The 24,513-nt window shown below is 46.8% G+C and overlaps 1 protein-coding gene across 1 annotated transcript in view; it reads left to right on the forward strand.

Moving 5' to 3' along the window:
- RTN1 (reticulon 1) overlaps nt 1–24,513 on the forward strand; it is a 120,804-nt gene that overhangs the window by 58,434 nt on the left and 37,857 nt on the right. The window contains exons 2-3 of the mRNA XM_008922195.3: nt 8,989–9,726; nt 14,261–15,043. Of these exons, the coding sequence (XP_008920443.3) occupies nt 8,989–9,726; nt 14,261–15,043 (1,521 nt within the window). The remainder of the gene's footprint in view (nt 1–8,988; nt 9,727–14,260; nt 15,044–24,513) is intronic.

Here is a 24,513-nt window from a genome sequence, read left to right on the forward strand (position 1 = left end):
AATTTATAAGTGACTGGGACCTAGCAAAGGTGGGGCTGGATGGGCCAAAGGTGCCTGTGGCAGGGCTCTGGGATGGAGCCTGGCCAGGAGAGAGGGTGCTTCTGCAGCTGAGATTGGAGGACAACCTGGTCTGAGTTCAGACTGCTTTGGAGCAGTCTGGGGTTAAAAGCAGTGAGCAGCTGAAGTTCCTGAATCATGCTGGAAAGGGGATTTAGGTGTTTTAGAACTTAAAGATGAATGAGACTTAGTCAAACACATATAGATTTTGTGAGATTGGTGTCTAGTGCTCTAAGGGGAGCTGGGCCCCATTTCAAGTCATTGCAAAGCATGATTTAGATGCTAATTCACTTAGTGCTTGGAGGAGTTTTTTGGGACTTGGAGTTTTATCATTCCAGGGAAAATGTCCCTACGGTGAAATAAGAATGAATTAATCTTATAAGTGGGCTTTAATTATCCTTAGGAAATTGCATTTGCTGATGTTTTAGGTAGTATCTTAGTGTCACTGAACCCTACTGACTAGCCATTTTACTATCACCAGAGTAGAAACCTTTTTTTTCCTGAACCAGGTTTTTGTGAAAGCTCACTAAATGATATTTGTCTCCTTTCTTTTGATAATGTCACACATCTGGCAGGAGCACTTGCAACTTTGTGCATCTTTCAAACTGTTCTCGTACTCCCCTCAAGGCTCCTTTTAAAATGTTCCGGATTTTTCATGCTGTCCAGGGTACTGTGGAGGGCTGTCACGGCCCTTATACCAGGGTTTCACTGCCAGAGCAAATTGGAGACCATTTATTGAAGCAGAAAGCCTGCAGGGCATGTGAGGGTGGGAAGTGTCGAATCATTTACTATGGGTTCACTTTGCACACTGGCTGGTTGGCTTTGGGGCACCTGCTGAGCATCCCCTGCCAGATGCCGTGAGCTCTGTTGGATGTCCATGGGAGCTGAGGATATTCAGCATCACCAAACCAAGCCCTGCTCCTCTGTTTGACTTGGCCTGGTCTGGGTGCACCATGACACCCGCAGTGGCTACTCAGTAGCAGCAAAAAGGTGGACCCTGGTATCTTTTTGGAGAGGCACTGACAGGGAGACAACAGATGATGTGGTGCAGAATCCCTGACAAAAGAGAAGATGCCAGGATGGCAGTGCCGGCAGCACAATGTGTCCTGCGCTCCCCAGAGTGGATCTGTCTTAATCTTATTAAAAGCTCAACAGTGTATCCTGCACATCTCTCCCACAGACAGGGCCGTAGCACTCCTCAGCAGAGCCAGGACCTGATCCATGCCTGCCCAGCTGCTGGAAAAAACCAGAGCTGGCTGGTGCAACAGGACAAACCTTGGGAAGCCACAGGGAAGAACCGAGCTTTGATGTAACATGATGGTGACCTGCCACCTGCTGATGGGGTGTCAACCAGGCAAACCTGTCTCAACCAGGCAAACTGGAACTCCCAAAAGGGTTAGGGCCTCCAGGAACTGGATCCTGAAAGGAATTTGTCCCCTGCTCCAGCCTCTGTGCTTACGAGGAGGTGGGGAGTTGATAAAGGATACTCACCCCCAGCAGGCAAGCTTTTTGGGGCTGGGATCTCAGTTGATCCCCATTCCCCCATACATTTAGCCCATGGAGGACTGAAATTCCTGGAACTGGAAGCTGCAATGCCTGTTTACAATAGACAGCTAAAGATGTGGAGAAGTGATAGAACTCCAGCTGGGGCTGGAGGCTGTAGTAACTCATATCCTCTGCAAAATGACCTGGGAGAGGGGTTTTACATGCATCAAAGCTTATAATTAACTTGTTTGAGTTTAGGACTTGCTTCCATCTCGGGGGAAGGGGGGGGGGAATCAGAAGCCACTACAATGAAGTCAATGGAGTAATCAGGTTGTCAATACTGTTAAGTATGGTTTTTTCCACCCTGTCCTTTTGCCCTCCTACCTGTGCAGGAGGCAGAACCTGCCTTTCTGCATGGCAGCGTTTCCTCTGGTTGCTGCAGGATCTCGAAGGGAAGGCTGAATAACTTGCACAGCTGATGCACTGACTCACTCCTGTCCCCAGGAGCTAAGCTCAGACTGTCAGCTGCTCGGAGACAGCGGGACGCAGCCTTCCTGCTGCTCTGAGTTTCCCCAACACATCCAGGACCCATGCAGAGAACCAGGGGGAAGTAATAACAGAATAGGAGCATGTATCCTTCTGATACATCCGTTTTTCTCACAGCATCTATTGTGCAAATGAATCCAAAAATTACTCTCGGGGTATGGCCATTCACGTTTGCCAGTGTGAGATTTGTGGACTTATACCTTTTCTGCAGTCAGGATTATGAGAATTCTGGAGGAAAAGAAGTTGCTATCCTGTAAAGTGGGTTTGGAAATCCTGAGCTAAAACAAAAGAGCACCATCTCCTGGCAGCTGGGAATAGCTGGCACTGCTTCCAGGGATGCCTGGAACTGCCTGGTGCAGTTCTCCTGCAGGCAGCTTGCTGCTCTCTGCGTCTAAACCTTGAGCATCTGGAGGTGGGGTAGCTCAGGGCTGACAGCTGGCTCTGGACACTGAGAAAGGCTAATCCAAGGGACACTGGGAGCTGATCTAGTGGTGTTATACACAGCACAGTGATGCCTCTGCTTGGCATGGAAGTTCTCTACTGTTTGGGTTTCAAGCTCTACTTTAGTTAATGTACAAGTGCTCAAGTACTATTGAGTTTGGCATGGATATTGAAGTGTTTTGGGTTAGGAAAATCATGAAGAAGGGTCTTTGCAGAATTGAGAGCATGGCTCCCGAGTGGTTATCAATGGGGGTAACCAACCTATTTCGAAGTATTGTGTGATTTGGGCTGGGGCTGAGAGATGCCTCTGCCCCTTGTGCAAGATGCCCTTGCTGCTACCAGGAAGGTACTAGCAAAAGACACTTGGAAATCTGTGGAGCATTCATGAGGTTTGAGTTGGACTTGAAATCAAGCAGAGAGGAAAAACCAGCTTGGTCTGGTTCCAAGAAAACAGAGTGTGCTTTGAATTTGGAGACAGGCTTGGGACTGCTAGTCCCCCTGTGAACCATGAAGAGATGTGTAAAAGTGATAAAACACTGAACATCTGTATAAAGATGTATATGGACAGAGATAAGAACACAGTAAGGCAACATAATATAAGTTTTGAAGAGGAAGGTGGCTGAAGTGGGACAGTAAAAAGAAACAATGAGACATCATGTAACAGGGTCAAAAGAACAAAAAAAAGTCTTTCCTAAGACTAAGTTAGGAATAAAAAGAGATAAGCTTTTCACAAAGAGCATAGGATTTTAACTAGTGGCTGATGACAAAATTATAAATTTGGTACAAAAAAGGCAGGACTGTCTAATGGCTACTTTTGTTGTGTATTTGGAAGAAAGCAGGAAGATGCATTTACATGATGGTCATGGGTGAATGACAAAAATGAAGGAGAGGTTGGAATGTAAAACTGATGGTGTGGGGCAGAGAAACATATCTCTGCTGGTCATCAGAGAGGGCTCCCAGCTGTGGTTTGGTCTCCAGATACAGATGTTTAGGTGGTGTTAAGGTCTGGGCAGTGGGACTCCCCTGCATCGCTGTCAGGTGCAATGGGATGCCCTGATGGCTTCCACAGCCTTGCTGCGAAATCAGCCTGTCTAGGCAATTAGAAAATAAAAAGCTTGCCAAAATGCCCCACCACCTCCTTGAGCCTTTAAGAGAATATAGGACATATTTTTAAGAGTCAGGTTTCAGTCTCAGTGCTGAAAGTTAGTTACTGCATATCCCTGAGTTCTGGGAGTCTTGGATCAGAGCAAAGTTGCTGTGCTGGAAAATTCTCGTCACTCAGCTTTGGCTTCTTTGTTGTCTAAGATCTCTGGGTGACATCTAAAGGGCTGAGGTACTGGAGGTGACACCAGCATGAGAGACCCTCTAGCATCATTTAGGGTCAGGCAAACAACAGTACTCCCCTTTTTTATGCTTTTTACTGTCTCTAGCATGAATTAACACAGGTCAGGGGCTGTCCAAATGGGTCAAGGCAGACCTTGCTGCCAGGAGGCTGTGATGTGTATGGACAGAGGAGAGACCTGGGGAGACCCTGCTTCTGGGAGCTGGCAGCCCTGCTGCCCTGGGGTAGCTGGTGATGGCTCCTGAGGCTCAATATCCAAAGCAAAAGTCAGAGCCAACTCTTTAAAAGACTTACAGGAATTTGCTGGAAGCAGCTTGCTCCCGCTATTCTGCTTTTGTCTGAAAAGGTCGCTGAAACCTTGATTCCTCCAGTTGCAACCAAAGAGCTTTTCTCTTCTCAGCACAGCTCCAGGCTGTAAAAATGGCATCGTCTAATTAAAGACTATTTCCCTCTCTCCTCTTCTGAAAAATTAATGATTTTGACCAAATCACTGACACGCAATAAATATTGAACCTCGCATTGCAGGGCTGCCAGCTGTTCTGGGGAACTGAAATTTCATGTCACAGGATCACAGAAATATTTCATGTCATAGAATCATTGAATGGTTTGGGTTGGAAGGGACTTTAAATATCATCTCCTTCCAACCCTCCTGCCACTGTCAGGGACAACTTCCACTAGACCAGGTTGCTCAAATGTCCTTCTGTGTCAGTCTTGTCTGTGCCATTGAAGTTCAACAGGTTAACCTGAAAACAGGTTATTTTACTGAAAGTTGAACACAATATTCTGAAGTGATCAATTTTAATAAGACTAACACAGTTGGGAAAAAAGAAATTAAATTAGCTCTTTTTCTTGTCTGTGATCCTCAGCTAACTTTTTGTTTCTTCTTCCAGCGTGCTGCAGCAGTTCACCTTGCCTTAATCCAAACTGGTTTTCAGCTGGATTTCTTAAATTAAGAGTTACTCTGCTTGAAACAAATGATTTCTAAATTATTTCCTGTGTCAATTGCTGAATAGCTCTAAACCCAGTGCTGTAGCAGAGGATTGCTGGAGCATTCACTTAATCTGAGGAAACAAAACAGTCATTTTCCAATATTTTTTTTTTCTTTACAGCTGATGAAAACACATGTAACTTGCTGAGCATCTCAGCTGTGCTCTAGTGATTGAATCAGAGCCATTACTTCTTAGTTGGTCGCAGGAAGTGAAATTATTTCCCGAGGGCTCGTGTTACAAGAAAGCAGGATTGCTGCTCTCAGGAGCTGAATAGCTTTCCTTTACCTGAATTGGCAGGCAAGTTTTTTGGGCAGTTCTGAGTGAAATCCAGATTAAAAAAAGCCCAGCTCCTTGTAACAAGGGTAAATTCAGACCTGATACTGTCATCCGTTACCAGTGCTATTCAGGGCTTCTCCTTCCCACGGATATTGAACCAAATAAACTAAAAGTCAGAGAGGGCATTGCTTAATCACCAGGCTCTGAATACACTATTCTTCAGCAAAAACCTGCTCAGCTATTACAGGTTTCCATGTCTTTAATAGGCAGCCTAATAGCTGATAGATTCACGCTTCCCAAATGAGGCAGTTTTACCAATGGCTTTAAATCATTCCCAGTGGAAATAGAGAGTTGCATTAAATCCTATTAATTAGGCAATTTCAGCTGTCTGCAGTGCTTTTGACTCTGCTGTTGCCTTGAGACCAGGAATCCCCATATGTCCTGCTAATGTGAACCCTCTCTCTGCTCAAACGTGCTCACACCCCTGTAAGTTTGTCTCCTCCTGAATCCCAGTAGGAAATGCATTTTCTGGTTTCAGCAGTATTTGCAAAACCACTGCAGGAAAAAAAAAAGGTTCACGGCTGACAGTGATTCCATTTTAAATCAGCTCTTGTGTTAACATTTGCTACAACACTGGGTCTGTACTATTTAAAAGTGTAATGCTTTTGTTGTCTATTTCAGGGTTATTTTTTTTTTCCTGCTGATGAATAGCCCAGAGAATAGGATGATATTTTCCCAGCCTCTGTTTATCACCGGAGCTCTTCTGCGAGCTCTTCTGACTAGCTATAATTCCTGCTATGAAGCACCTGACACAAATGCATCAGAAACCCTTTCACTGCTCTATTGATCAGCATCGCTAAGAGCTGTAAATGCTTGTGCATCTGGCTCACATATACTGCGGACAAAGCGCAAATATAAGCTGCAAAGAGCATCTATGAATATTGGTCTGACAGCAGCTTCAATCTCCTTTGACTCTGTGCTCCCTCTTTGCTAGCAAGAGTGGGATGGTTGTAAAACTGGGTTTTTGCTCACTGATGGTGTTGTGACAGTGTGTTTCTCATGAGCAGGAAAGTATTCCACAGCCATCTTGAGCTGGTCCATAGCCACTCAGGGTCTGTGGGACTTTTCTAGTGAATTCAGTGGGCTTTGGATCAGGTTCAGCAGGCACTGAGGAAGCATCTAATGAAAGAGCAACCCTGAAACCCCGTGATTTAGACAGCCACTCACCCAGCACAAATAGTAAATTACAAACAGCAGATACTGGCAGCAACAGGCACGAATAGTCTGTAGTCAGCAATTCACAGCCTGAGATTTGTTGGCGTAAACAATGCATCAGATAATTCCAGCTAACCAACACATTTGTGAAAATCCAAGCCTGTTTATGGATAATTTTCAAAAGGGCAAGTTCAGCAAGAAAAGCATTTGTGAGGAAAAGAACCTCTCCCTTTTGGCTTGCTGATAATTTAGAAATGTGTCTTAGGTATCAGCTGTCCTTGAGAGGCACGGGATGACCTCACATAAGACCTGGGTGTTGGGCAGCCCAGTTTATCCCATATTCTGCTTTGGTTTCCCTGTGGTTTTCCTCTTGGGCTTCATTCTCAAGTAGCTTTGCTGTTGGGACTGAGTCATTTGAAGCAGTGAGGATGAGAGTTGCCCGCAGCAAGTTACAGAAGGATCTTGCAGCCCTGAGTGAGCTGGCAGCATAATAGAAGGTGAAATTTAGAGTAGGTAAAGTTATATAGATAGAGAGGGAAGAATAAGTCCCAAATTCACATGTATAGGAAAAATCCCTGCAGTGACCCTCTCCACTCTGAGGCAAGATCTTGCCTTGATGATAAATGTTTCTATGAAAAGTTCTATGCAGTGCTACACAGTAGGGAGAACACACAGCTGAAGGCTGGGAATGACTGGGAATGGTGATGATGATTTTTCACTTGCTAGCTGCAGTTCCCCTCATTCTGTGCTCTCCCGTGGCAAAGGAAGCTGCCACGAATCCCTGGGCTCTCAGGGTGTGGGGATGGAGCTGCTGTCAGCATCCTGTGTGCAGGAGCAGATGAGCAGTGAGGGCTGGTGGGGGACAAGCAGTACCCAAAGCCAGTGAGGGTGGGGACACAGGATCAGGGAGCACAGGTAGGCTGAAAAGCAAGGTGTGGCACTTCTGGGTTGCTTTTCCCTTATGCTACCGGGTTTCCCCATGTAAAAGGGGGAACATGCTGTTCCCACCTCAAAGGAGGCCCAGGGAAGAGAAGTTGCTTGCACATCATCGCAACAATGCAAAAATGACGAGGGAAATGGTCACTCTGCCTTTGTGCAGGGCTTGGGATGTGCATGTCAAATCCAGTGAGGCTGTGCAGTAAAACAAAGCCTGCAGCTACAGCCTGAACAGTGTTATGGGAGAATAAACTGCTTCAGGGCTCACTAAATGAGCTGCGTGTGCCTAATGCATGCAGAACTGTGGGAAAAGGCAGTGTGATGGTGTCTGGAGACAGTATCATCCTGTGTGTGGAAAGAGAAAGCAAGTACCCAAATGCAAGTAGCTCAGAAGCTTTCACGCTGGCATTTCCCAGCTTCTGGCTTTGCAACTGCAGCAATGTCCCCTTTAATATATACTGTGAAGTTTGCACTGGGGGGGGCAGTTTGCCACTGTGAAGTTTGCACTGTGTGTGGCAGCCCAGGACACGGCACATGTGGAGCAGGTCAGGAGCACCCCATCCCTTGCAGGTGATGAGGAGAGGTCAGAGAAAGCCAGCCAGCCCCTGTGTTGCAGGGTGCATCAGCACACAAGGGGTTAACAGGCTACGCCCTCCTGCAGGCACCAACTCCTGCAGACACTGGCTTTGTTCCTTCTCATCCCGTTCCCTCAGCCCCTATAAAGATCTGTCTTCCCGCCTCCCTCATGGGGAATCTTGCTGTTCCTGTTGTTGAGCTGTGCTTTGTATGAATGCTGCAAAGCGAGAGTGGCCATTGCTTCTAATTTAATTAGTGTTATCCCCAGGAACTGAAAGCGTGACAGAGGGAATTAGAGGCAGTGTATGAAAATGATGCATGGGTGTGGGTTGAGGTTTAACCACCTTCATGCCAGCATGGTTTGTAGATGATGCACACAGGGTGCAGCTTTCTGAACATGTGGAAATCACTAAATTAGGTTGTTTAGTCTCTGCCTTGGTGTTTTACAAATTTAGGTCGGCTACTCCTAAAAGAGAAAATGAAATCTAAATCTGCCTACCAACTTTCCCTCTTGATTTCTGTCCAGCAGATTTTTTTTCTAAATGAAAAGTTTCCTTAGGATGAAACTCCTCCAATGCTTTGTATTTAAAATATATTTTAAAAAATAGTTTTTGTATTAGATATTATATTTCTTTCAAGGATTAGCTCAGTTGGTAAGAGCATGGTTCTAATAACACCGGGTAGCGGGATTGACCCTTGTATGGGCCATTCACTTCATAATTGGGCTCAATGATCGTCGTGGGTCCCTTCCAGCTCAGAATATTCTGTTAGAATAGAATATAATATTGGATGCTGAGCCCCTGAGCTGGATTGTGGGGGAGGCTGTGAGATTGCCATCACTGGAAGTTTTTATTCACAAGCTGGGAAAACATTGGCCGGGAATGTTAGTAACTATCAGGATCATTTATGGCTATTTTAAGATAGACCAGCAGCTGGAAGCCTTGTCTGACAGATTGTACTACTATGTTGCCCAAAGGTATAAAAAGAGACAGTCCCAAAGAGCTTGCAAGCGAAGCCAAGTCTGGCGCACAGACCAAATATAAAATCAGCAGGGGGTTTGCAGAAAACTGGATGCATGCAGGCACTTGTCTCTTACTGTGCCTCGTTTTTGTGTCTTTGCTTTAGGTGCCACAGCCTCATCTCACCTCTTTGACTATGGCTCCACTGCCAACGGGGGCGACAACTCCTTCTACACCTCTCTGATCTCCGATGTCCACTACACGACCCCACGGGACTCCACCTATTACATGGGCATTTATCAGCAGGAAAACACTCCCATTCCCTGCTCAGGCAGCACAGAGGGGTTTAACACTCTGGGGCATCCTGTTCAAGATGTGACTGGGTTTGAGTCCCGTGGCTTGTTTAGCTCAGATTCGGGAATAGAGATGACTCCTGCAGAGTCTACTGAAGTCGATAAAACCTTAGCAGATCCCATGAAAGTAGAAGGTTATAAATACATGGACATGAGTAGATCAGAAGAAATAAAATACCAAGACAAGCATGACTCTGACTCAGAAGATGAGGGCCCAGGCCTTATCGAGAAGTACCGGGGAGTACCCGCTGGGTCCACCCACACTGCTGAACCTCAGCGGACAGCGCCAGAGGGCACGAAGGCAGCCAAAGAGCAAGACCCTCTTGAAGACAGAAAGTCTGGAGATCAGCACGGTGCCTCTGTGGTTACAGCCCCTGTCAAGATCACACTCACTGAGACAGAAAGCGCCAGGGAAGCTGCCAGCAAAGAGTCCAGCCCCACTCATCCAGAGACTGGTCTGAAGCCGAACCGTGAGGTGGTACCAACGGTGACGGTGTCAGAGCCAGAAGATGAGAGCCCAGGGTCTGTCACACCACCATCCTCTGGCACAGGTAATGCTGATGCTGGGACAGGGCACTGGTTTTTTGCTATTCAGAAAGTGGTTGCAGTTGTAGCCCTGCACACTGGAGAATTACTATGGGTTTGTGGTGGGTGTAAGGGAGTGTGGTAGGACGTTAATGAGACTCCATGGCTCAGGTGTTTCTGCTCTGCTTGGGCACCACTTTATGTTGCTGAACTGAAAGGGAATGCAAACGGAGTCACCCATCACCAACACACCGCTCAGGATGAGCTGCCCTTGCTGTATAGAAAGAGATCCAAGATTGCTGACCCCAGTCTCCCCAGAGGTCTCTCCTCAAAGGGAAGTTGTGTACTGGTGTGTACCTCTGGGAGTGTCTTCATCTAGGCAACATCTTGAGCTAGATCCTGATGATGTGGGGGTCTCTTGGTCACCCTGGCTGTCCAGGCTCCCCAAGGGAAATGAGGTGTGTGGGATCAGGGCAGTGCAAGTGTCTGGGTTCATTTTCTAAAAATTTTAATGGCTGACTTGCCACCTCTTTGCTCTTGCAGAGAGTAAGGTTACATTGTTAAATATAAGTACTGTTTTCATGTGAAAGTGCTGCTTTTAGGAAGTGCTGAGGAGGGAAATGCTGTCACCTCATTTACAAAGGGGACTGGAGGGAAAAAGGGCCAGTCTCTTTTAAAGGCTCATAATTTCTGTTGGAGGGGCACCAAAGTCCCATGTTTATACCTTCTCTTATTGTCTGATTACTGCAGTAGTACATAACATCTATTCCTCATTTTCCCTGTTATACACTGCTAAAATATGTAAGTAGTATATTTTAAAACATCATAAAGTTCTGTGACAGGAAGCAGAGTTTTCAAACTGGAAATTAAATTTCAGCATCTTGGATCAAAATCCTTTGACAATGAGCACTTGACATTTGACAATGGACATTCCCGAGCTGAAATTTTCATTGTTTTGATGACATCTAGGAGCATTTAAAAAACTCAGTTAGAATTTCATTAAATTAACAGTCTGGGATTTCTACCCAGAGAGGAAATCCCTACCCTCAGAGAATTATTTAGTTCCTTAGTGTGCATTTCTACACTTTCACACACGAAAAGGAGATAGAAGGACCCACCACAGCTGTGAGTTTATCCTGCCTGTATCAGCCAGAAACTTTAGATAATGCATAGATTCCAGAGTCCCATTTTTCTTTTATTTGACTGGGTGACATCACACACTACTCCTGAGACACGCCGTTTTTTATCAATTATTTATTTTGCACTTCAAGGTAATTAAGGACTTCAGGCACTGACTGTTATTTATTCAGTTTTTGGCAACCCTTCAAGGCTGCCTTTGGGACACTTGATAAATGTATCCCAGCAAAATAGCTGAACAGTCCGTGGCAGAGCCTCAGGGCTGCTGCCTTTCTGGGAGGCACTGGTGTGGCCGGCATAATTGACAGCACGGAAATGTCCCTCTCCATGGGCAAAGATCCCCAGCACTGCCCAAACAGCCCTGGGAGGTCCCACTGCCTCGTACTGGGATGCTGGAAAGCCAGAAGCACTGTTTATCCATCGCATTAAGGAAAGAAGCAGGCGTCTTCTTCTAAGGGCTGGCTCCCAAGGGGTGTTTCCTCTGGAAATCCCCCCTTTCTCACAGCCTGGGATGTGCTGCGCCCAGACTCCGCACTCAAAAGCGAGGGAGAAATTCAAAACCTGCCCTCGCTATTCCCACCCAGTGACCCAGCAAAGTCGCCGCTCCTCGGTGCCCCTCAAGCATTCTGGCAAAGCCCCCGGCTACCCCCTGCTGGGATCAAGACTTCTGAAAACTTTTTGCTTCTAATTACTGGCCGTCATCTTTCTGGGGAAGGAAGACGCGGCTCTGTTCCTGCGCTGCGCTGGCGCTGAAAGGCCGCGGGTATTTATACGCTTGCCCGTGCCAGCAGTAAATGTGACACCCTGCTGCTGGCCACAAAGGGCTGTTTTATTCACAAGGTAAATGCCATGGCTGAGAGTTACGGACTGCCAGCACAGGCAGGAGCGGGGTGAAGCCCAGGGACGGCGCGTTGCTGCGCTACGAGGGCTGGAAGTCACATGTCTGTTTGGACGTGTGCCGGATTAAGTCATCGCTCAGGGAGAAAATGCTCCTGTGCCGGGATGAGAGAGAGCAGCGCGGCTCATGCGGCTTCCCGCAGCCAGAGGAGAAGGATGCACAAGCTCCCAGTGCAACAGAAACTTCCCAGCATCCAGACAGGAGTGCATTGTTACAGCTCTGACACCTTAATCCCATCCACAGCCATTCTCTGGGGTGCAGACGGACTTTTTTGTGCAAGAGAGATGTGCTCCAAGAGGGCTGTTTTGTTGGAGGAGCTGCAGATATGACAACAATATGTGCTTGAAATTATTGATGACGTGTATTGCTAGATACACAAACCAAAATTGCTTGGAGGGGTTGTAGGGAGGATGTTTTTCTTGCCCATCTCCCAACAAGACGTGATGACACGGGTGTGCCATCATCAAAACCTCCCCCTTTACCTGAATCATCTTGAGGAAGGCATAGGATTAGGAAGAAATCAGCTATACTACTGCCATGAGAAATTAAGTCAGGAAGTATCCAGAAATAATGGTTTTCATAGAATCACAGAGTGTTTTGAATTGGAAGGGAACCACAGGGATCATTGAGTCCAACTCTTGGCCCTGCACAGGACAGCCCCAAGAATCACACCATGTGCCTGAGAATGTTGTCCAAAATCTTCTTGAACTCTGTCAGCCTTGGTGCTGTTTTATCCCAGGTCGGATCTAATAAAGTCTCTTTCCCACCCTCTGTTTTAAAGGAGCTTCCAGATGTAGCCAGGGCAGCTGGATGGGCTTAGGGGGCTGATGCCAGTGGCTGCAAAGCAAGGCTGGGCTGAAGGCAACTACCCACTAGGAGCCAGGGGCAGTTCAGCTCAGGGATCCCCATCTGTAAACAAGGGGCTGGAAACCTTCCTCCACTCTGCTGGGGTACCCAGCTGTGTGGATGCAGGCAGTGTCCTGCCATGGGCCTCTTCACCAAGCATCTGCAGGAGGAAACTTGGGGGTCTATTCTCCTGATGGCTTTCTTGACACACCACAATCTGCAATGCCACTTAGTGAGTGCCATCACATTAACAATGACTTAAAATCAGAGAATGAGCACCCAGGAATCCAAGGGGCAAATTTACACATGTCCTTGATTGGGGAAATTCAGCCTTTTTTTCCCCTGCAAAGAGAGGGTCTCGTGTGTGGATAGCAGGGATCTCTGGCTCAGGAAAGTGCAAGATGGAAATGGGTGATCAGGAGGTGGCAGTGGCCAGGTGACATCAGGGAATGGGTGTAAAACTGCTGCCATGGTCCCCTCTGGGCACAGACAGGCTCAGGTGGCCTGCCTGGCCTTACAGTCAATGCACCAGGTGCAGTCTGGGTTCTGGGGCTGGCTGATGCTCTGTGAATGACCAAGGAAAGCCTGTTCCCCAATGGAGTAACTCAAGACAGCTGCTGATACACCCCATGCTGCCTCTGTCACTGCTTACTGTGAACACTTTACGGGCAAATTCACTTCCTTTCTTATTTCATTACAGAATCTCACATGGTAAAGGGATATACAAGGAGATATATCCCTTCCAGAACAGGATGTGGGCTCCTTGCTAATCCCGGGTGACCACCCAGACCTTTCACTTGCTCATTTTCACTCTCTGATTATATCTTCTTCCAGAGTGAGCCAGAAAATGTAGACTACATTGTTGGTTTTCTTTGTTTTGAATTTTGGGTGACAAGTTAGCAATTATCTTGGTTAACGTAGTTCACAATTATATTAAGAGTTATGGTAAAAAAATTAAGTTTCATTCTTGCACCCAACCAAGCTAAAAATTCACCACGCACACCCTGGGAAAAAAAAAAACCAAACAAAATAAACCCCACGAACCCCAAACCCAAACAACAACAACAAAACAAACAAAAAACCCAGAAACAAACAAAAAAGCCACCAAGACCAAAACCAAACCACAACTGAGAAAAGTTTTTGACCTGGAACTTTCCACACCTGAAAGCTAAATAAAAATAGCTTTTTTAAATAGACAAAGCTATTAGTAACTACACATGGTTTGTTAGGATCAGCAGTGCCAGGAACCCACGAGCCCTGTGTGTGTGTTTGTCCCCAGAGCAGATCTGTATCAGTATCCCCAGAACAGAAAATGTGATGCTTTCATATGTGCCATGAGCCCATGTTCCTCATGACTGGTGATTTTCCTGGTGAAAACTATGTTGCTGAGCCACTGGTCAAGTAGTGACCAGCACTGCCAGGTACCTCAGCCTTTTCCTCAGTAAATGATGTTAATGATACTTCTTTTATAAAGAGTACATGCATGGGAAAACTCTGTAAGGACAAGCTGTTATTACTGTAAGTCATCCCAGATGGGTAGATTTTGTGCCTGTGTTACAGCCCTGCTAGAGGGAAATACGCTGGTGTGAAATCTATTGTGTTTGTTCCCTAAGCAGACAGAAAACATGATTCTTAATTTTTCTTCCTTTTCCCCCCCTACTTTTTTTTCCTGGTGGCAGAACCGTCCGGCTCAGAGTCGCAGGGCAAAGGCAGCCTGTCGGAGGATGAGCTCATCAGTGCCATCAAGGAAGCAAAGAGCTTTTCCTTTGAGACCTCAGAGGCACAGAGGTCTCCAGCCCTCCCCACCGAGAAGAGAGACCAGCGGGCCAAACCCGGGCGCCCCGCGGGCTCCTCACACGGGGATAACGAGGCCAGCAGCGCCGAGTCGGGGGACTCGGAGATCGAGCTGGTCTCAGAGGACCCCCTGGCTGCCGAGGAGGTGCTGCACTCCAACTACATGACCTTCAGCCACATTGGAGGGCCCCCTCCATCGCCCGCCTCCCCCTCCATCCAGTACAGCATCCTGCGGGAGGAGCGGGAGGCTGAGCTCGACAGCGAGCTCATCATCGAGTCCTGCGACGCCTCCTCGGCCTCTGAAGAGAGCCCAAAGAGGGAGCAGGACTCCCCTCTGATGAAGCCCAAGGTCATGGACATTATCAAGGAAGAGAACAGCTCGCGCACCGACGCCTCAGACTATGAAGCCAGTAAAATGACAGAGAACAGGATGAACAGGGAAAACCTGGCAGAGTCCTCGTCCTACCTGAAAAGCTCCTTTGTTGCACCAAAAATAGGTGCTGAGCCCCCGACCTCTGCCGTCAGCACCGAGGAGCTGAAGGAAAGAGTAATCCTGAAGAAACCCATCGAAGAAACTGTTGTTAACCAAAGTAAAGTGTCTTCCAAGGACTTTGGCAAAAGAAGTCCCTTGGCTTCGTTCCTACTGCCATTTTTAAATAAGCAGAAAGGTAAATCCAGATGTTTATGTTGGTTTTTGCAGTGCTGATTAGAAGGGAGAGGAGGGAGAAGTGCCTGTTCCTTGCAGGGGAGATGCTAGTAGTGCTGAGCAGGGGGAGTTGCTGGCATTGGATATCCTCAGCTGAAAGCTGGGTATGCCTGTAACAAATATATCATTCCTGACCTGGCCATTCTCTCAGGGAAAGAAAAAGGAACCAGCAACAATAAATTTTAGGCTTAAGAAAATAGATACAGGATCGTGCAGGAACCACAGTAGGATAAGGCTGATTCATATATCAGACATCTGGAGGACAAAGAGGAACAAATCCTGCCTTGTCCCAGGGAAGGAGTGCAGTCAGGGAGGTGGTGCTGCACCTCTCAGAATTGTGAGGTTAATGATTTTCAGGATACATTTAGGAAAAGAGAAAGATTTGGAGGAGGAGAGGAGTTGAGTTTGATGGGTCTGGGTTTTTATGGAAGTGTTCAAGGCCAGGTTGGATGGAACTTTGAGCAACCTGGTCTAGTGGAAGGTGTCCATGCCCATGGAAAGGGATTTGGAACTAGATATTTAAGGTCCCTTCTGACCCAAACCATTCTGTGATTCTATGACTCTGAAGCTGGTGCAGCTTAAATGAATCTCTCTCATGGTAGCTGACACCCTCCATCCTTAATATAACAAGGGTTTTTGCATATGCTTCCAGTGCAGGGGGATGAGTGGCTCCTCCCAGCTCTGAGTTCCTTAGGGAGCATCCTGTGCACCCCTCTGAGAACCCCTTCCCTAATCAGCACTGGGCAGGACACTTTCCTGGTACTCAAATGAGCTTGAGTACCCACAGGATCCCTTCAAAGCCAGTGCAGAGCCAGCCAGGTCCAGGCTTGCTGTGCCAGGCACTGTGGTCTAACAGGAACCACCAAACCAAACCACCAGGTTTTAGTCTGAGCTGAACCCTGAGGACTAAGGGGCAGCACATGGTCACTGCACAGTGACACTGCCGGGGGTCCCTGCAGCCTGTAACGGGCTTAGTTCACAAAGCACACAAGAGAAAAAGGTACTTTATTCTTTGCAAGACGTCAGCTTTAAGTTGCCAGAACCTCTGTGTGCCTCTGGCTGTCTAGGCTGGTGTGGAAGGGAGGGACACTGGGCTGCCCCATGCCTGCCCCTCTGTTTTCTCCCCAGCTGGGCTGAAGGGCAGAGACTGTCCATGGCTCTTGTCAGGTGTTGTTTTTGCAACTCAGAGAGCTGCTGCTTCCTTGCAAACAGCTGGATAGGGATTGGAGGAGGAGGAGAATCCCACACCCACTGCTTAAAGAGCATCTTTTTTGTCTGTCTGCGTTTGTGCAGAGGTTGCCCACACGATGGCCTGGAGATGTGGCAGGAATGTGAAAATGGCACACTTAAAACCAATTTATCTATTGCTGTGAACTCAACCGTGTAAGTCTAGTGAGGAAACAGCCTGAACTTGCATGATGTGCTGAGGGCTGCAAGATTTGCAACAAAAAAAATACATTAATACTGATTCTTAGCAGTAATGAACTAATGACATTAATAGGTTGAACAAGAAACATATGATTATTGCTCGTGTGTTTTCCTGCCAGATTCTCAGAGCTTGCAATGTCATGCTGTGCATCTCATCTCCCTCACAAACAGGATGAGCTCTGACCATTATTTCCCCCTTCCCAAATTCCCTTTTTTGCAGGACTAGATGAGGCCCTGCCCAAACCACAGCAGCTGTAGGGCTGATTAAATTTACCTTAAACACTGCTCCCGCAGTGTCTGGCATTGGGTCTCTGCAACCACCATGTGTTGTATGTTCTGGGCAGACAACCAGCAATTTGGTCTTGGACTGGGGAAAGTAGTTGGGGACTATCCCAGGGGCAGCTAGTGGCCTGTCCCTCAGTTTTGAGATTTCAGGCTCGGTTACAATTTTCAGTCCCCCTTAATTGTATTCAGATTTTTTTGGGGTCTAACTTTCATGTCTCTTCTAATTTCTGTCATTGCCCAGCCCGATGATAACAGAGACTTGTTCTCATATGGTGGTCAGGGAAAATCCACGTGCATGAGCAGCGTTTCCTTTCTTTATTCCCATGTTTCCTTTCTTTATTCCCATAGGACAGTCAGTAGTGGCAGGAACTTTTCCTCACAGGACAGCTAATTGCTGCTTGGCGGTGCAAAGAAGACTATTTCAGTATGTGCTTTTCTCCCTTGAGACACTCTGGTGCCTAAGGCAAGGAAAACAAAAACATAAAGCCTCTCAAGGGCGTTGCTGCTAAAACCTGTGTATCTTTTTTTAAAGCTGATTTCAAGGTATGGGGAGGTGTGGTCAAGATAAGAAAGTGTGGATGATAGTGGGGTCTGGTTTATGTTGCCTTCCAGTCACAGGTACTTGCTGAGTGGGTTGCTCTGTCTGGAGAGTAGTTAAATTTTTGTGTTGAAGGTAGAGTATGGGTTTCTTCTTCTGGGAGGACTTGTTTCACGACACTCACTCAGAGAATTCACATGAAATCTTTCAGCAGTTTATCAGTTACCAGAGGTAAACTGCAAGATGTGTTAAGTGGCTTGGTGGAACCAGAGCATCCCTCATGGATCCTCCCAAGATCCATCAGCCTGGATCTGCGTTGGCTGGCAGGGAAATGATGTGGCAGAGCACATCCAAGAGGACAGGAACAGCTTTCATAACATCAGCTTGAGGTCCTGGCAGAGCTTTACATCATGGCATCACATATGTATCATACACCAACTCAGATGCACCTGGCAGGCATTTGGCCCCAGCCACACTTGGCCCAAGTGATGAGAACAGAGGGAGATGTGGCAGTGGCACACAGCAGAGGTGCAGCAGAGCGATGTCATCATGCAGGAGCAGTGTCATCATTCATTAAGAGAATTAACTTAATTATAGTTATCTGTCATTAAAAGAATACTAACAAAATGTGAATATGAACTTCTTAAAAATAGAAAACAGAAAAGCCTTCATTGTTTCCTGTTACCTCTTTGTTACACATCACAATGGAAGTGTTATGCTACCACTGCACATTCTTCTTATGGCAAGGTTTTAGAGATGTTCATGGAGTCCAGGTGGGGACTGATCCCCTATGGCCACAGCAAGCAGTGCTAGCCCTGCACTTCTGGAGATTCATTAGGAAACTGATGATCAAATGAAGCTGTTCAACATCCCTGGCTGTGTTTTTGACACCCTGCTATAGATCTTTCTGTGGCCTCTGGCCAGGTATATGTAATTTAAAAAAAGTCAGCCAACAGTTTCACACGGAAATGTTAACTATTTCACTGTTGGTACTGTAATCCCACCAAGTGTTTTTTCACTCCTATCCATGGCATTAAATACACTTTTCATGGCTCATCAGAAGTGCTTGCCCTGGGCTGGCAAGACAAAAATTGATTTTGAGTGTGGGAAATATGTGGAGAAGCTGTGCAAAGGGAAAGCCCAGCGTACAACCTGGCCCAGGGAACAGTCTTGCTGATTGTGTTGCTGCCAGTCTGTGGCTTCCTGCCTCAGAGACCTTTCTGTTGTATCTGCCAGACGTGCTGAAACCAGGGCCATCCCCCTAAATAACAAGGTGGAGCACAGCAAGTGCATGTGTGGTTTGCGCAGCGATAACTCAATGTCTCTGCTTAACGTCTATTGCCATCCAGTGGCAATAACAAAAATGGGCAGTGACTTCCTACCTCCATTTTACTGGGACTGACTGTCATGATTTCATAGAGTGGAGCTCTTCCCATGCCATGAACTGCCAAGCAGCCTCTCCCACTTTTCCACGTGGTCAGAACAATCGCCTTGCTTGATGCAACACAGGCTTGGCTTCGGCCGGAGCTGTGCAGTTGCTACCTGTGTTAGTGCTGCCAACTCCTTTCCCTCCTGCAGAGCACAGAGGGGAAGGCAGAGCTGTGGCCAAACATCTGCTGCTTGGCTGTTGCTGCCCTCACATCACTCCTGGCATCTCCTCCCAGAGGTGGACACAGCCCTTACGCAACAGGGCTTAGGGCACATCTGGCTGTGGCTCTGCAGGAAGGGAGGGTGCCAGCTCAGTTTCTTTTTTATTTTTGTTTCATTATGTTCTGGGCTTCCACACGGCTTGGGCATACAGGCAATTTCAGGAAAAGACCTGCTGTGCTGGAAATGTGCATCCCTTGGCCTGGAGAAGTCTGCAAGAAGCCCAAAAGAAGCCTGGACCAAGGCAAGCTGGGAAGGAGCTTCTTGGCTGAGTCCTTTCCTATCTTCTCTTGTAGTGCCTGCAGGTTCCTCTCTGACAGGGAGGCCTGGCTGGTGTCCCACAGCCTATGGACCTGGTCCTGGGCGGAATTCCCTTATGCTGGAGCAATTTGTCCCTCCTCAGCCTCTCCTTCAGTGACAGTATTAGATTTCTTCTTCTTGATCCATTGCATGAAATGCAGCTTGTTACCTTTCAGATCTGATGTCTGAGCCCAAGTTATAAAAAAAAGAAAGAGATGTGGACATTCATAGTAATGGTAACTTTGTTTTTCTTTTTATTTTATGGCAAAATTTCACTTAGGAAAAGGAAACTACAGGCCTGGGGCTGTTGAGTTGGCTGTCACTCACATGTTAGATGACACAACTGTCAGGACCCAGTCTCCAGGCAAGATCCTGATGAAAACACAGTCAAAATTAATAATTTCAAGTGCATTATTCTGCAGCACAGTCCTATGCCACCCTGCTATGAGGCATTCTGGTTTTGATGCCTTATGCTTTCATAGCATTACTCTGGTTAGTCTCCTACAAGGGCATGTCCTTAAAACACGCCCTTGGTGGCAGCTGTGGCTCTGAGCCCCCATGAGGGACACCAGGGTTCAGGGACACCCATTTTTATGTGGTGGCCTGGTGTCTCTCAGGTGGTGTCACAAGCTGCAGTCAGGATCACTTCTGATTTTGGAGTGACACTGGTGAATTCCCTGGGTTGAAGAATGTGTTTTCCCTTCTCCCTGGTGCCTCTTGTGCTGTCCCATCACACAGTGGGCAAACACTAAGCAATGTGGGCGTTTCTCCTTTGATTTCTCACTGTGTTCCCCCACTTGGTGCCACAGACAAACTGATTTTGGACAGTTTCTCAAGGAGGTGGTTCTCCAGCAGAGATCCAGGAAAGATCTGAAGTTATTGGGAATGATTTTTGTTCAGCTAAACATTGTCTGCATTGCGATAGCACATCCCTGCTGCTGGTGGAGTTGCTAGTGACGCATTTTTCCACGGGAAGGGGGTGTTTGGTTGGGTGATTTAGCAATCTGAGGCTCATTTCTCATCTGCATGCTCTCACCAGGCTGGCTCTGCAATCAGCAGCAAGCCAGGCCAAGGCTTAAGCATACGGCAATGTTAGTTTAATATTTTAGTGCCATCTGCTGTAAGTGCCTCCACACCCTGGCCCATCTGTTTTGCGTGCTTCAGTTTGCTTTTTATGGGGCTCCGGTAGCTTTGCATCCTTTGGAAAGTCCCTGCTTGGAAAAGGTGTACAGGAGAGGGATGTCCTGCCTGTGGGTGGAGCATCTGCACCTTGTGATGCTGTAGGAGGAGTGGGATAAAATCTGTCCAGAGAAGTAAACATGTGAATCTAGTTCTGGCCTTCCCATGAAATCTTGGAGTAGATTGGTGAACCTCTGTGGACTTGCCTCACACATGGAACAATTCAGGTGGGAAGGGACCCGTGGAAGTCTCTGGTACAACCCCTGGCTCTCAAAGCAATTTGGTCAGGTTGCTCAGGGTCTTGTTGGCCTGTCCATCTTCTCAGCAAAGGCAGAGGTTTTGGGATAGCTGAGAGCTGGAGCCTGAAAATCTGGGTCAGTCGCGTGATGATGCCTCAGCACCATTAGCTGCAGGCACAGCACAGAGCAGGGTAAAGAACAGATACCACTCAGTGTATCTTCAGACAGAGTGGGCTGGCAGGAACTTCACAAGGTCCTGAGAGCCCATTTCCTGGCCCTCAGCCAGGACTCCTGGTAGAGCACTCTTGACAGATGCTTGTGACTCATTTGGAAAGGCCTCTGTTGGCAGATCCTCTACCAGCTCCCAGGTCTGTATCAAGAACAGTTGGCTGTTCTTCCATCCTTCTTTGCTTTAGGCTAAGCAATTCTAGTTTCTTAATTTTTTCCCCTATGTGGTCACGTTTTGGAGCTTTCTGAACTGTCTTGTTGTTCCCTCTGTTCTTTTCTGCCAGTGGTTGAATCCTTGGAGGTTACTTTCATGGAGATCATCCATGCTGATGATGGATTACTGCCTGCCCTACAGGCTGGGACTGGGCTTCCAGAGCCCACTGCAGCAGCACAACATTATCCCAGAGAAAAGGAGGCTCAGGGGGTACCCTGTAATTCTCTATAACACCCTGACAGGAGGCTGTAACCAGGTGGGGGTCAGTCTCTTCTCCCAGGTAACAAGTGACAGGACAAGAGGAAATGCCCTTAAGTTGTGTCAGGGGAGGTTTAAATTGGTTATGAGGGAAAATCTATCCACAGGAAGGGTGCTCAGGTATTGGAATAGGCTGCCCAGGGAAGTGGTAGATTCACCATCCCTAGAAGTGTTCAAAAAGTGTGTGGAGGCTCTTGGGCACGTGATTTAGTGGTGAACGTGGTGATGCTGCATTAATGTTTGGACTCAGAGATCTTTCCTGATCTTAATGATTTTATGGTTCTATGATATTGAGTTCCATTGCTGCAAGAGGAATCTCTTCCATATGACTTGGAAATGTCTATTCAGACTTATGCAACAGGCTGTGCTGACCAAAGTTTCCCTACTTGAAGTCATTTGACTCTTAATTTTCTGCATGAGAATAGCAATGGAGGAAATTTTGAAGAGTTGGAGAAGCCTAACAGAAAATTGAAGTTAACTATGATAATTTTGTCTATTTTTGAGAAATTGAGAACTTGAATGTGTTAGATATTAGCTGTTTTCCAAGAATCAGGAACTGGTAATTACAACCTGAAATTATGGCAAAAATGGTCAATTAGCTATTTATTGGCTAGATTGATCAAAATGGCCAATAAAGAGTAAGAAAAGAGTTTTAAATGAAAGCGTCTGAGGCATGCAGAGCTGCAGCAGAGTGAGGGGTGATTGTCTTGCAGACAACAGTTTTGTACCAGGGATTCACCTTTCCATGGTACATTCTTGGTATTTTGGGAGGTTTAGCAGTAGATGGCAGACTGAGAGGTCTTGGTTTCCATCTGCTTTGTCATTCAGCTTTCACTCCATTCAAGGAATCTAAAAAATAACTGAACACATGATAGTACATAAACAGGGAGCTGTGATGACATGGGCTCTGCAGACACACTCACAAGGTCTCACTGCAGAGACTTTTGGACAACTGAGGCACTGGGGAGACATTATCTCCAGCCACTGTGACTGGAGGAGTTTCCTCATCCCAGCAGCAACTCATGGGCATGTTCCTCTGCCCATGGAGGAGGAGGAGGGGGAACTTCACAGCTACATATTTCTGCCTTTGAACCAGGCTGTGGCTCACCTCCCCACATTTCTGGCCAGCTCATACAATTCAGCTGCCACCTTACAGCTTGTTATACCCATCAAGCTGTGATAACTCCACCAGAGCTGAGCAGGAGAAACCTGGAGACGTGCAGGTTGTGCAGGAGAAACCTGGAGACGTGCAGGTTGTGGTGGTGGAAATGAATAATGTACACACCAGCAGGTTTGTGTCGCACGTGATTTCTCTTCACTCCTCTCAGACCCCTTTTTTTCAGGAAGGAAGGAGTGAGTTTGGCCCTTTCTGGCCTCAGGAGTGGTTGCAGAGGGGACAAGAAGAACTGATGGATAGTCAGATGCTGACTGTGGAGTTCTTCCTGGAGTCCTGGTTTGGTGGGAACATAGCAGGGTCTCCTAAGTGAGGAGCGGTCACTTAGAGAAGATGCATGAACCCTGGAAAGGATCAGAACAAAGCAAAGAACAGGGGATTTTCTCCCCAGATAATGGTTTGCCTGGGCAGTGGCTGGGATTACTGCAGTGGTGATTACTGCAATAATCCCTCGAGCAGTTAGAACCATGTACATTTACCAGAGCATGACCTTGATATGACCTTCAGAAATGCCTCAGTAAATCCCACGCCTTCAGTTCACAACCTGTGTTATCCATAGCCTGAGTATTTGGCCCAGTTCACCTCTAGCATCTGTTTACTCCCCTGATTTTTGTTTCTTTTCATGGAAATTCCTCCCCATCTATTGGGTAAGGTCAAACTTCTAATGCGTATGTGTCAAACTGTCTTAACCACAGTGACTGGATGCTCAGAGGTGCTTTTAAAATTGGGCATAGCTTAATGTAGGAGGATCATATGTCTTCTCTTGGGACTGCTCTCTACTCCACTGCCTGTATGTGTTAAGTACTGAGCTATAAAAAATTACAGGCTTTATACTTCTGTTTCCATATATCTTCCCTTTCAGAGCAAGGCGCTGCCTCTGACGAGCTGTCATCAGTCGTAGCACTCAAACAAAAGTGTACAAACCATTCTGATAAATAAGACACAAGACGGTGTTTACAAAACCCTTCTGCCAAGTCAAGATTACATAGTGACCAGTAAAAAACAACCAAACAACCCCCCCCAGAATCCAGTTGTTTAACTCTGTGCAGGCACCTGATGCTTACGTCAAATGTTTAAATATCAAAGCCATGAATGGCCAAGTGTAAGCCAAGCACAGAAAGTTGGTGGGTATCTTACAAACAGGTACCTGCTGACAAGAGGTATGGAGAAGTAAGATGTGTTATGTGCAAAGACCTGTCTCTGGGAGCCCACTGCTTGCTCTGCCCATGTCCATATCCATATCCATATCCATATCCATATCCATATCCATATCCATATCCATATCCATATCCATATCCATATCCATATCCATATCCATATCCAATCCATATCCATGTCCATGTCCTGCCAAGACAAGCACCCAAGGCTGGCTCAGTTCTCTTCCCGGGGAAGGCTCTCTTCAGGAGTGATTTTTCTGTTTATTCAGACACACCTCAACTGCAAAATCACATTTCAAAGGCCAAGATCTTGACACTGTGTCCCTTTCAGTGTCTCTGGCTGTCAGTGATCCATGACTCAGCTTTCAGAGAAGGCTGTGACACTGACAAGCTGATGGTGGCCAGATTTTGCAGAGGCCTTGACGTAGCAATGCTTTGCCTGGATACTCCAGCAGACCTCAGAGATCTGTTATTGACAGAGAAATCTAACATCTCTAAGCCAGCAATGATGGTTTTTCTGTGGCTGACACAATATATGGTAAGGATGGATGTTTATTCTGGGTATACAGAAACATGAAAGGAAAAAAAACCCAAGCTGTATATAATGAAGTAGAAAAGTTATATGACCTGCAAGGCTTTTTTTGTAAATTATATTAAAGATCTTTCATAGAATCACTGAATAATTTGTGTTGGAAGGGACCTTAAAGATTATCTAGTTGCAATCCTCTGCTATGAGCAGGGTCACCTTCCATTAGATCAGGTTGCTCCAAGCCCCATCCAACTTG

Source organism: Manacus vitellinus, unplaced genomic scaffold (genome assembly GCF_001715985.3).
Source record: "Manacus vitellinus isolate BGI_N305 unplaced genomic scaffold, ASM171598v3 scaffold_6_pilon, whole genome shotgun sequence".
NCBI lineage: Eukaryota > Metazoa > Chordata > Aves > Passeriformes > Pipridae > Manacus > Manacus vitellinus.